This window comes from Acomys minous, assembly GCF_964271855.1.
Source record: "Acomys minous genome assembly, chromosome: 15".
Lineage (NCBI taxonomy): Eukaryota > Metazoa > Chordata > Mammalia > Rodentia > Muridae > Acomys > Acomys minous.
The window spans coordinates 94,282,223-94,294,766 of record NC_140497.1 but is presented as its reverse complement, the minus strand read 5'-3'; the positions used below and the strand labels follow the sequence as shown (position 1 = coordinate 94,294,766).

Sequence of the window (12,544 nt, the reverse complement as noted above, 5' to 3'; positions counted from 1 at the left end):
ATGGCACAGGCACACATGACACAGGCACACATGGCACAGGCACACATGACACAGGCACACCATGGCACAGGCACACATGACACAGGCACACATGACACAGGCACATCATAGCACAGACACACCATGACATATTCACACATGGCACATGCAGAACGTGGCGCATGCACACCATGGCATAGGCACATGGTGGAACAGGCACACATGGCACAGGCACACCATCACAGATGCACACTATGGCCATGGTCATGAAACATTTACACAGTGAAACATGTATACTTGGCACAGGCACACCATGATACATGCACACTATGGCCATGGTCATGGTGTGCCTGTGCCATGGAGTGCATGTATCATGGTTTCCTATGTCATAGTGTGAATGTATCAAGGTGTGCATGTATCATGGTGTGGCTTTGCCATGTTGTGCCTGGGCCACGGTGTGCATGTGCCATAGTGTGCCTGTGCCACAGTGTGCCTACCATGGTGTGCATGTGCCATGGTGTGCATGGGTCACATTGTGCATGTGCTATGTGTGCATGTGTGATGGTGTGCTTGTGCCATGTGTGCATGTGACATGGTTTAATTTTTAAACAATGGGGCATGGAAATCACCTTCCCCAGACTCTAATTTTTCTTGTGACTGTTACAAAAACACAAGACTATGTATTACAGCATTAGCTCCAAAACGGTTACAAACCAGCACATGAAGCTTGCTGTGTCCGCCACAGCAGTTATGTGGTGATTTCCTAGGGAGAACTAAGGTGGGAGGCTCCGTCCTCTCCTCTGGATGCTAAAACCGCTGCAGGGCTGTTTAATCCTTGCCTTGGGCAGCTTACAGCACATCAGGAAGTGCAGGAGCTCAAGTCAGGACAGGAAGCAGAGGCCATGGAAGAGTGCATCCTACTGGCTGGCTTGCTCCCAAGGCCATGCTCAGCCTGCTTTCTTATGGAACTGAGGACCACCTTCCCAGGATGGCATCATCCACAGTTGTCTAAGACCTCACTGTCCAGCGGAAGCATTTTCTCAACAAGGTTCCTTCTTTCCATATGACCCTAGCGTGTATTAAATTGACAAAAACCTAACTGGCACAATCCTGACCCCAATTTCATTAGCCATGAAACTATAATAAACAGAGGTGCATATGAGTGGGCATGAGTGTTTTCCACTGGTGATTCTCCTGCGAGAGAAGGCAGGAGATTTGGGCCAGTTGTGTTGCCTGTAGCTCTAGCCATATCAGGATCTCACAAAGTTGGCATAAAGGAGAAGATTGATTATATAGAAAGGTATTTTGTGGCAAGTATAAAACTGAAGCCACATGATGGGGCTGACAGATGGCCTGTCAGTTAGAGCACTTGCTGCTCTTTCAGAGTCCCAGATTTGCTTCCCAGCACCCACATGGTTGGACAGCATTCCACTGCCTGTAGCTACAGTTGTAGAAGCTCTGATTGCTTCTTGTCACCTCCTGAGGCAGCTGTACACATGTGGCACACCTTTACACCAACACATGTGGCATACCTTTACACAGACACATGTAAGTGCACATTCCCCATAGAATACATGTTTAAAAGGAGAACTCCGCACAACATCTTTATGTCGTCAAATGGAAGGGAGTGGTGAACTGGGAGATCCAGAGTCGTCTGTGACTGTAAAACTGCTACTAGTCCTTTTGCTCATTAAAGTGTTATTTGAAAAATGTCCAATTCTCATGACTTAGGTAACTGGACTGACCCACTTTTCTTTCCTCTCTAAGGAGTAATCGTGAATGTGACCAATTTCCTCACCATGATGTTTACTGTCGTGATGTTGGCTTTTCCTGCCAGTTCCCTGGCCCTGTACTTAGGCACATGGGTGAAGAGAGTGACTCTGCCAAAGTTAGTTATCAACATCTACTTTGTGTTCATGCTGGTGAGTGTGAACTGTGTCTCCTAAGAGAAAAACTTTCCTTGTCTTTATTCTTGCACATGCAACCCACTTGATAAACCAATACTTGGGACATGAGGCCTTAAGCTAAAGCTTATTATGGTCTGTAGTAGAAAAGAAGCCGCCTTTCCTCCTTTGAGGCCACTGCTCCAGTGTCAGTACTGTGATGTAGCTGACGTGCCCTTCCTAGTGAGCTCTCAAGGGGCATTTCTTAGGATCATATTGCAAAACCTTAATAAACTGGACTTTCAAGAAAGTGCTGTGGTTGGCTGATTCCCTTACAAGAGGAGCAGACTGCTGCCTTCCTTTCCTGCTGCTGTGAGAGGCTTCCTGCCCTTTCAACCATAGCTGATATGACGTGGTCCATTCACCAGTCTCTAATAGGAAAGCAAAGTCAAGTGTTCACCAGGAGGCATCTGCTTGGGGCTCACATGAGCTCTGAAAAGCATTAGAAACAGAGAGGAGGCAGAGTCCCCGGTACTAACTTGAGCTCCTGTATTAGCACCTTCTGTCTATCTCCTTAAAGTTGGATGCTCAGCCTTAGACCTGCATGTGCATAAACTATACACTTGATGTACATGAATCAGACGATGAGTGGAGCCAGGTCCCACATTTCCCCACCGAGCACATCAAGTAAACACAACTGTTTAATGTGCTAATGTTCATATCATTTCTGCTAGTGTAAGAGCATGCTGCAGCTTGGCGACGGGAGGTGCGTGCTCCTGAGAATGTGCTCTCTCAGGATACACAGTTTCTACTACAATTACCAGCCCATTATTTTCTGCTTAGGGACCAAACACTGGTAAACTGCTGAAAAGCCAAACCAAACCAAACTGAAACAGAACTTGGGAGGGCCCCTTTCCTGTGATGTTGGCTGAACCAAGTTAAAGAAGTGTTAAAGAGATGTGACCCATCACACACAAGCAAAAAGGTGTGACCCATCACACACAAGTGAAAAGTCCTCACTCAATGCTCAGGGGACTGGACTATCTCACCACAATGAAATCTTCATTAAAAATTGAACAGTCTTGGTTATGATTGAAAGAATGACAATAAAAACTTGCTAATGTAACTAAACAGCTTTTCTTAAAACAACTTTGACTTTATGGACACCAGCGTCAGGATGTCAGGTCCCCTGGAACTGGAATTGGACAGTTGTGAGCCGCCATATGGGTCCTGGGAATTGAACCCAGGTACATTGGAAGAGCAGACAGTAATCTTTACCACTGGGCCATCTCTCTAGGCAACCCCGCCCCCAATAGCTTTTCTACTAACAGTTCAGTTCTGTGAGTGTCTAGTCTTACACTTATTTTTTTAAAAACCAAGAAACAGACAAACAGGGTTCCTCAGATGAACAAATACCTGAGTCCCAAGTTTTCCCCTTTGGATCATCAAGGCAGCCTTCAAAATTAACTCTGAAAAGGAATCTAACAGCACCTCATCGCCTAAAGGACAAAATGTTGCCAGATCACGTTAGTTTCACTTTTATAAATGGGCTCATAAAACTAGACGTAGAGAACTGAATACTTGGGTCCACCATGTAAGAACACAGCGCATGCGCCCGAGGAGTGCTCGCTATGCTCGTGAGGCAGGACACCACAGGCCCAGAGCACAGACCCTCTTCATTCGAATGGGACACTGATCCTACCAGAGCACAGTGCACGCTAGCCTCCTTATTAAAGCAGGACACACGGGGTGGGAAGGTTTGCCAGAGACTGTGCTTTTGTTCCCAGACATCCAGGCAGGTCCCTGGAAACCCTCCTATCAATGGAGAAGATGACCTATTCCTGACACAACGGGGCAGTGGGTTCTCTCACCAAAGGGGGTGATCCTGCACTGGGTGGTGATCCTTCCTCCACTGGGTGGTGATCCTCCCTCCACTGAGTGGTGATCCTCCCTCCACTGGGTGGTGATCCTTCCTCCACTGGGTGGTGATACCTCCAGCAGTTTTGTTGATGTGGTTGTTTAGGATTGTTCTGGCTAAGTGGAGTCTTTTGGTTTTCCATGTGTAATTTAATGTTGCTATTTCAACGTATGTGAACTGTATTAGAATTCTGATGACCTGTGCATTGAATTGTTGATTGCTTTGGATAAGATGGGCATTCTCATATTTATTGTACAAACCTAAAAGCACAGGAGATCTTTCTAGCTCTTGGTATTGTCAATTTATTTATTTTTTCAGGTTTTAAAAAGTTTTTATTGTAGAAGTATCTCACTTGGGTATGTTTATCCCAAGACACTTCCTCGTTGCCCACTTTAGAAGTCACTGTGGATGACAATAGTTTCTCCATTTCTTCCACACTGTGTCTGTAGACATTTATTACAACAACAGCAAAGTAACGAAGACAGCTGATTATTATATACTTTCAATATGGGACCTTAAAAACTAGGTATGAAGCCAGATAGTGTATTTATGTGTTAGCTTTTGGTGTGTAAAACTTAAGGGAGGTGCGTAGGTCACACGCCATTTTAATGATAACATAAGCATCTACAGGGCTTTGCTTCTGCAGAGTTGGAGGGCAGGGCAGGCGCTTCTTTTAAAAACCACAAAGAGCCTTGGCTTTGCCACGACTGAAGACTTCTGTCTAGAGTTAACTGAGAGACTGTTTCAATGATCTGCTCTGAGCAGAAATGTTCAGAAGAAAGCAGGGACTTGAAGAAGGAAGATCTTATCTAGAATATGGAGTCACTGGTCTAGCTCTAATTTGCAACTTTGTTCTTTGCAGTTTTTCTCAGGCATGCCACTCTATTTGGGGAGCATCCCAGCTAGCCTCTCATGGATCCAGTACCTCAACATTCCTCATTATGGATTTCGGGTAGGTGTCCTCTCTGTCACTGTGCTGGGTTCTCTGCAGCTCCAATAACTGAAGTAACTCCCCACCACGTCCTTTCCCCAACTCTAAGCTCTCAGCAGGTCCTATTCAGGAATCTCCTTCCAGGGGCAAGAGATGAGCAATTTCCTGTTACGTTTACCTACCCTAAGGTCCATAAGTCATTGGAGGTTTTCCCAGTCCCGTGGTATTCGAGGGAAAAGGGGTGGGAATCTCGGAGTAAAGAGGAGACGTGGATGAAATGGTGACAAACATACTTCTGTGTTTTTACTCAAAAAGGAAATGACAGGATCAAAGGTTATGATATATAGGTCATATCATGAAATTAAAACAAATCATGTGATACCCATAGCTATAGTGGCTTTATAAGCCCATCTCTGTGGTAAAGTGTCTTAAAATACTTTCTTACTCCCAGAATCACAGTGGTTTTGAGGAGAACAAGCAAAAATACTGTCACTGTAAGTCAGTAGTATTGTTGTAACTACAGTGTTTATGGGGTTTGGGGACTAGAGAGGAGCAAAGAAGTGTGCCTAGGGTAATGTGGTTAGAGAACCCAGCTCCCAGCTGATTGGAAGCACCATCATGTCAATCACAAGCCTCCTGGTTGGGGGGCAGGGACAGCGGTGCTCTGCTGGGCAGCCTGTGAACTTCGTGGGATGTTTTTTTGTTTTGTTTTGTTTTTTCTTTTTTTAATTACAAATAAGACTAAAGATTGAACTTGAAGTGAGCTGTATCTATTCTTTGGAAACTTATGGACATAAAATCTATTTTCCTTCCTATGTTCATGTTTGTGTTCCAGGCTTTGTTACACAATGAATTCCTGGGACAAAACTTCTGTCCAGAACACAACTCAGAAGAACTCAGTAGATGTCAGAACAATGTGATGTAAGCCTGAGTTCAGTGACATAACGGGGACACAGGATGCTACTCAGCTGAGGGGAAGCCTGTCCTTCAGGGCCAACGCTGTCTTGTGCCTGTCCCCAGAAGGAGTCACTGTGCGCTAGAAGACGTGTGTTGTGACCCTATTGCTGCATGGTGTAGATAGTGTGCAGGAAGGGTCCTTTGGGGGCCTCTTGAGCAATGGTTTTGGTGTTTTGAGTTTGAGTTCTGTGTTTCAGAACATTTGAGTTTGACACAGGCTGCTCTGATAGTTTAGCAAGCGCACATGGTTTCTACATGTATCGATCACAGTCCTGTGAACCAAGCCTGGGAATGTCAGGGCAGCAAAGGCCAACTGTGGTGAGCTTTGTCTGCCAGCAGCAGTGTCTTCCCTCTGCCTCATACGCTGGAAGACTTCAGGCAGTCCTGTGTGAGTATGTCTGTGTGTGTGCGCGTGTGCGCGCCCGCGCGCGCACTCACCTGTGTGCATACATGTGCACATGTGTGTGCGCACACGCATGTTTTTGTGTGTGTGCGTGTGTGTGTGTGTATGTGTGTGTGTGTGCACATGTGTGGGTCTGAAATGTCCTATCAGTGGACATGTCCTGCAATTAAAGAAACATATAGTTCATTATATTGAGAAGGAAGTCTCATTTTTGTCTAATGCCATTAAAATAGAAACACAGATGTTCAATAAAATCAAAGTGTGTTGTTTTAAAGTTACAATACCTTCACTTTCTACAAGTGTTCTCATGACTTGGCTTTGTTATATAAATGAGAGGAATATGCTGACATTAAATCTCTCACGGATGTTCAAAATTATAGTGAATAATAGAAGTGTAAATTTATGTTTTGAGGTCCTGATGAGAAAGCCTGTATGGGAGAGATCTTTTTTTTCTCCTTTATTAATTTATTCTTGTTACATCTCAATGATTATCCCATCCCTTGTATCCTCACATTCTTCCCTCCCTCCCATTTTCCCCTTATCTCTCTCCCCTATGACTGTTCCTGAGGGGGATTACCTCCCCCTGTATATGCTCATAGGGTATCAAGTCTCTTCTTGGTAACCTGCTGTCCTTCCTCTGAGTGCCACCAGGTCTCCCCCTCCAGGGGACATGGTCAAAGGTGAGGCACCAGAGTATGTGAGAAAGTAATATCCCACTCTCCACTCTACTGTGGAGAATGTTCTGTCCATTGGCTAGATCTGGGTAGGGGTTTAAGGTTTACCGCCTGTATTGTCCTTGGCTGGTGCCTTAGTTTGAGCGGGACCTCTGGGCCCAAATCTGCCTATCATAATGTTCTACTTGTAGGCTTCTAGGACCCTCTGGATTCTCATCTCCTCTTTCCTGGTGGGGTCTAGCATCTGCCTCATATGAATTCCTTCCTAGCTTCTGGTCAGGAGGCCATGGATAGAGAAGCTGAAAGCAGAGCAGGGCCACACACACACTTCACACTCACAGGTGTATCCCCATAAGCAGATTTGTGAACTGGAAAAGCCTAAGAGATGAGAAGGAACAGAGAGGTGCGGGATGGACACACACAGGCAGGAACTTTAGCTGTGTGCAGAATTGTCCGCAGCAGCTGCCCTCCTACCCCAGTCAGGTCCACGGCATCCTGCTGTGCTCCAGCTCTGCCCAGCCTCAGCTGCCACTGGGCTGCTGGGCAGGTCCTGTAGCTAAGCATCTGTGGCTGTCACTACATTCCTAGGACATGAGCTGACAGGAGTTGAGCAACTCTTGTTAGAAGCCTGATTTCCTCTGGTCCTCGGTCTAGAATTCCATGCTGTGTTCTTTTGCATGACTGTCTAGTGAGTCAGCAGAATTCACAAAGCTTTGATGTCTTTGGAAGGTCTGTGTGTGTCATTAGGAGCTGGGGTTGCTGCTTCAGGTGCAGCCAGTTTGGGATAAGTGTCTTTGTCCTTGAAGAGAGCAGCACTGTAGACTCAGAAACGAACGGCACTGTGAAGTCCACGAAGTTGGATCACAGTGTGACTCTGTAAATGTGGCCAGGTTTAGAAGCTTACTTCCTGTATGCTGTTTAGTGGGTGTGGGAGCTGCTGCACTTTGATTGTTTTTTTAAATTAACTAACCAACCCAATTCAAGTTGTGTAGATTGATTAGCATAATACATAACAAAATTGTAAGCTTATCCTTACTACTATTTATTAAATATAAAAAAAGAAATTTTAAGAGATGTGTTAAACTTGAGTTTTTAAAGGAAAGTAACAGTAAATATATAGATTAAGCATTGATTTTATTTTGTGTGTGTTGAATTACAGATGCAGTGGTGAAGAATTCCTGGCAACTCAAGGCATCGATCTCTCATCATGGGGCTTCCGGCAGAATCACTTGGCCTTAGCTTGTATAATGTTTATCCTCTTTGCACTTACCTATGTGCGATTATTACAGCACAGAAAATTACAAGTTCTTAGGTCCTGGAGGAGAAAGTTTTTTCAGGTGTTTAAATAGATGTGATTCCAAACTGTCTTCTAAATGTTCATAATTACACTCATGGACAAATGCTACAGCCAACATTATGCAGAGGAGATTCCATTGGTTGTGAACTGTGGTCAATGCAGAGTTTCATGGCTGCTCATGTCACCAAGACTAAGTGACACTTGAGTTCTTCACCCCAGTCCGGACAGCTAGTCACCCCTCGCAAGCTTAGAACTTGTGGAAGAGGAGTGGAGAGAGTGCAAGAGCCAGAAGATGAGAAGAGGGGCTGGCAGTGCTGTACTGTTACAAGGAACTTGTTTGTATGGCCTAGGAAGCCAATAACTGACACAGTAAGACTGACTTGTATTCTTAAAGCTGCAAGCACTATGCTGGGCAGAATCTAAACTGCTACTACTCTCACAATAAACTACAATAAACTACTCTAAGCCTCATAACCTCCTATATCCCAAGCATTTGCCAATCTGATCCTCCTCAGGAGGCTTCTCTCCACCAACTCCCAACCATCAACTGTCAACTCTCAACTTCTCTCCAGGCTCCTCCCACCTCCCGTGGAAGTCCTGCCTTCCTCTTCCTGTCCTTCTGCCCAGCTGATTGGCTAAACAGCGCTTTATTGACAACTGCTGCATCTACTCAAGGCATTCCTCCACAACTTCTCCTTTTAATCTAATAAAAAGCTCCCCTTACTTATACAATTATATATATATATATATATATATATATATATATATATATATATATATATATAATACACAAGCATATATATTATATATAATAAACTGTAAACAGCAAGAAGAACCTTGAAATAGTCAGAAGTTATATTAATGTTATACTTATAGTGTTTTGCTGTCTTCAGCCCCATTAGAGACTTGAGAAAGAATACAATTAAGTGGCTGAGTAAACAGGATATGCAGTTAGTAGCATCCAAAATGAAAATGATAGAAACAGTTTGCTGCCTGAACAGTCTCTGAAAACTTTCTAATACATTGGAGCATCGTCTTTAGCCTTCTACTCCAGTATATCTGAGAGACATGTTTGTGAAGCAGGGACTATTGAGGACTTGCCTACCTTGTCTTGGCAGAGTTTGGCCATCAACTCCACCTGCATCCAAGCTTGCCCATTTCAGGCAGAATTCTGTCTGTGGCAGAAAACAAGGACATTTTTTGCCCAGTGGCTGGTTTGCCACATCTGAAGCTATATCCATAAGGAGGTTCCTCGATGCTCATTATCTTCTTTGAGGCAGGCTGGGTGTTGCCAGGAGTCAACCTGTCTCATTTTCAAAGAATCCTCAAAACAATAAGAAATTCTTTAAATGTCATATTCTGTAGGTCTCTGAGGTTTTTGAAGACCTTATTTAAATATTTTACCTTATTTGTCTATTGAACCTAGGATGTATATTCTTGCGATAAAATTGAATAGTACAATGAATTAAAAATAAACTTATATCAATATCTAATATTCTATACAAATGAATTAAGAATTTGTGAGTAACAAATGAGGCCTTAAGCTGAAGAGTAGATTCAACAATCTACATTTTGTCCTATATATTTCTGTATTCTCAGAGAAAAATCCCTGAGTCCAACCTCATTCTCTCTCTGAATAAGACCAATAATAACATAACCAACTCCCAATGAAAATGAACATCCATGGCCCCAAGCCTTACCCAACCCCCCTTAAGGGAAATGGGGAGTTTTCCTCTTTTCGAGGCTTCTTCAGGCTGATTTGGGATGAATAATATCTATGTAGGGGCCTAAATAATAATGGGAAAAGGGTGAAACAAGCTGGAGATAGCATTTGTGGTCTAGCCTCTATATGTTGAGAAATTCAGGCTTGATAAAAGTCCTGTGTGGGACAGTCTGAAATGCTGGGCCAATTGCAATCAGGAGCTTTCTTTGAAGCTGTCCTGGGAGATATTCTGTTCTGAAGATGAACAGCAGCCGAAGCACTTGTGGCTGGAACATGAGGAACGCAGGATGTCAGCGTCTCAGCATGCTGGAGGATGCATCCTGTTGGGTCTGGTCCAGCATCAGTGTCCAGTACTTTTGTTCTGAAAATATATAATTTCTCACAAGCATTACACAGCTCTAAAACTATAAATGCATGAGGTGTGCAGGATGCACAGAACAAGCGAGGCTGGTTCTGTAGTTTGAATTCATGTACGTATAGACTGACTTAAGTTAGCAGTCTCCCTGTCCACCATTCTTTTGAATTTATTTATTGCTAATTTACACAGTTGAACTCTTTCCAGAGAGCACTGACAAATACCTTGCAGCTAACAAGTTATGAATTTCAGCGCCTTTCAGCTCTATGGCAAAGAGTTTGGTTCCGTCTTCCCTTCTCATTGTTGGTAACTTAGCCTCGCATTTTTCAGCTTTTACCTTTTCCCCTAAACAACAAAAGCCAAAAAAAGAAAAAGACAAAAAGGATCCAGGAGCCTTCTGCCATAGCGACCTGGAGAGGAACCATGACAGTCTCTATTTTATTATTTGCCTTATCTCTTAGGGACTATTCCCCTACACACAAAGTATAAAACAAGTATTATTTTTCAAGTATGTGGATACACTAAATTTGTTGGGCACCAATTTGTTAGAATTAACTTATTTGTATGGTCTAGGAGCTAGTGTAAACTTAGGCTGGGTAAAAAGCCCTGAGTCTGCTAACTTATTCGCAGCTCTACAGGAAAGTAAGAAATAAGAGAGAGAGAAAATAAAGCACACACACACACACACACACACACACACACACACACACACACACATTCAAGAGAAAGGGTGGATGAAATTGGCATCTTGACTTCAGCTGAAGTTAAGCTTCCCAACTTTCAGCACCATTTATTGTAGATGACCATACTTATACTTCTGAGAAAAGGGAATTACTTCGTAGTCAAAAGAGTACAATTAATCACAAAACAGATGAATTCTAAAATATAACAGGTTACATGTTTTAGAGCTATGCATTTCTTATCTATGTATCCATTACATAAGTTCATAGTGAGTTCAGAATGATGAAGGTTGACTGACAGGGTCTAAGGTTAATAGGGTCTGAAACTTACAAGAGTATACGACTTATCAATTAGGACGGACCTGACTATACATTATCCAGCTATCTCTTAGTTTATTATGCCCTCAGGACAATAATTTTATCTGTCTTTCATTCGAAGAAACAGTAAATTCAGACATATCTAGGTAGCTTCATTCCTCTTAGGTTCATGCGAAGTTGAAATAAACTTTCCTATATTTATAGTAAAATACCATGACTCATGGTACCATCTGGAGTGGGGGCTTATCTGAAGCCACAAATCTGCTACAAGGCTATCGTTAGTGAGGCATCTGGAGGTCCACAAAGGTATTTATTGGAGCCATAAACCAACTTTAACTTTTAAAACTATTCGAATCAAATTGGGAATTCTATAATCAGAGATTAATTCATCTTAATAATAAACAGTACATCTTCAACAAGATCCTGTAGGAAGTTTGCTCAATCAGAGCTGGTCAATACCCAGAAAATAATAGTTCATACCAATGCCAGATGTGTTTACTTTAGGTTTTTTGAGACAGGGTTTCTCTGTGTAATCTTGGCTATCCTGGACTCACTTTGTAGACCAAGCTGCCCTTAGACGCACAATGATCCACCTGCTTCTGCCTCCCTGGGTGCTGGGGTTAAAGGCGTGTGCCACCATGCCCAGCTCTAATTCTAGATTTTAGAGAGATGCAGCAAAGCACAATTGACAGGGTAGTCAGAGGTTGGAAGCAATTCTGGGGTACATCACAGTCAGACCTTAAAAATACTGTATCAACTCCAGAGATCTCTCATGTCTACTGGACTTCCCCAAATCAATGGCTCCTGACAGCACGTCAGAGGCTGGAAGCAGTTTGGGGGTGCATCGTGGTATAAGACCTTGCAAACACCAGATCACTTCCTAGACAGCCAACATGCCTAGGGAGCTGCCTTGACAGCGTGTCTCTTGGCACTCTTGGAAGAAGCAAGGGACAGGGGCAGAGGCTTCAGGATGTGATGAGCAAGACCCTGAGTCGCTCCTCTTCCCCTGCACTGATGGCAGCGAGTGTAGGCTAGCAGGACAGGCTTCACTATGCTGTAATTATCACTATATACCTCACCAACTCACAGTGCACAATTCTGTGGCTTTGAGTGTATTCAGAGGTGAGGACGCATATTCCATCACTTACTCTGCTTATTTAACCCAGAGATGCTTTCCCACAGCTTCTCTTGGACTTTTCAGTGTGTGTGGGGAGGGGAGGGGTGGCACACTGTGTGTGGGGAGGGGAGGGGAGGGGTGGCACACTGTGTGTGGGGAGAGGAAGGGTGGCACACTGTGTGTGGGGAGGGGAGGGGAGGGGTGGCACACTGTGTGTGGGGAGGGGAGGGGTGGCACACTGTGTGTGGGGAGGGGAAGGGTGGCCCACTGTGTGTGGGGAGGGGAGGGGTGGCACACTGTGTGTGGGGA

The 12,544-nt window shown here is 43.9% G+C and overlaps 1 protein-coding gene across 1 annotated transcript in view; it reads left to right on the top strand.

Moving 5' to 3' along the window:
* Nucleotides 1-8,502, top strand: part of LOC311585036 (ATP-binding cassette sub-family G member 3-like) — a 42,564-nt gene extending 34,062 nt beyond the window's left edge. The window contains exons 14-17 of the mRNA XM_084759817.1: nt 1,747-1,901; nt 4,643-4,732; nt 5,547-5,632; nt 7,905-8,502. Of these exons, the coding sequence (XP_084615943.1) occupies nt 1,747-1,901; nt 4,643-4,732; nt 5,547-5,632; nt 7,905-8,094 (521 nt within the window). The 3' untranslated portion in view covers nt 8,095-8,502. The remainder of the gene's footprint in view (nt 1-1,746; nt 1,902-4,642; nt 4,733-5,546; nt 5,633-7,904) is intronic.
* Nucleotides 8,503-12,544: the final 4,042 nt, after the last annotated feature.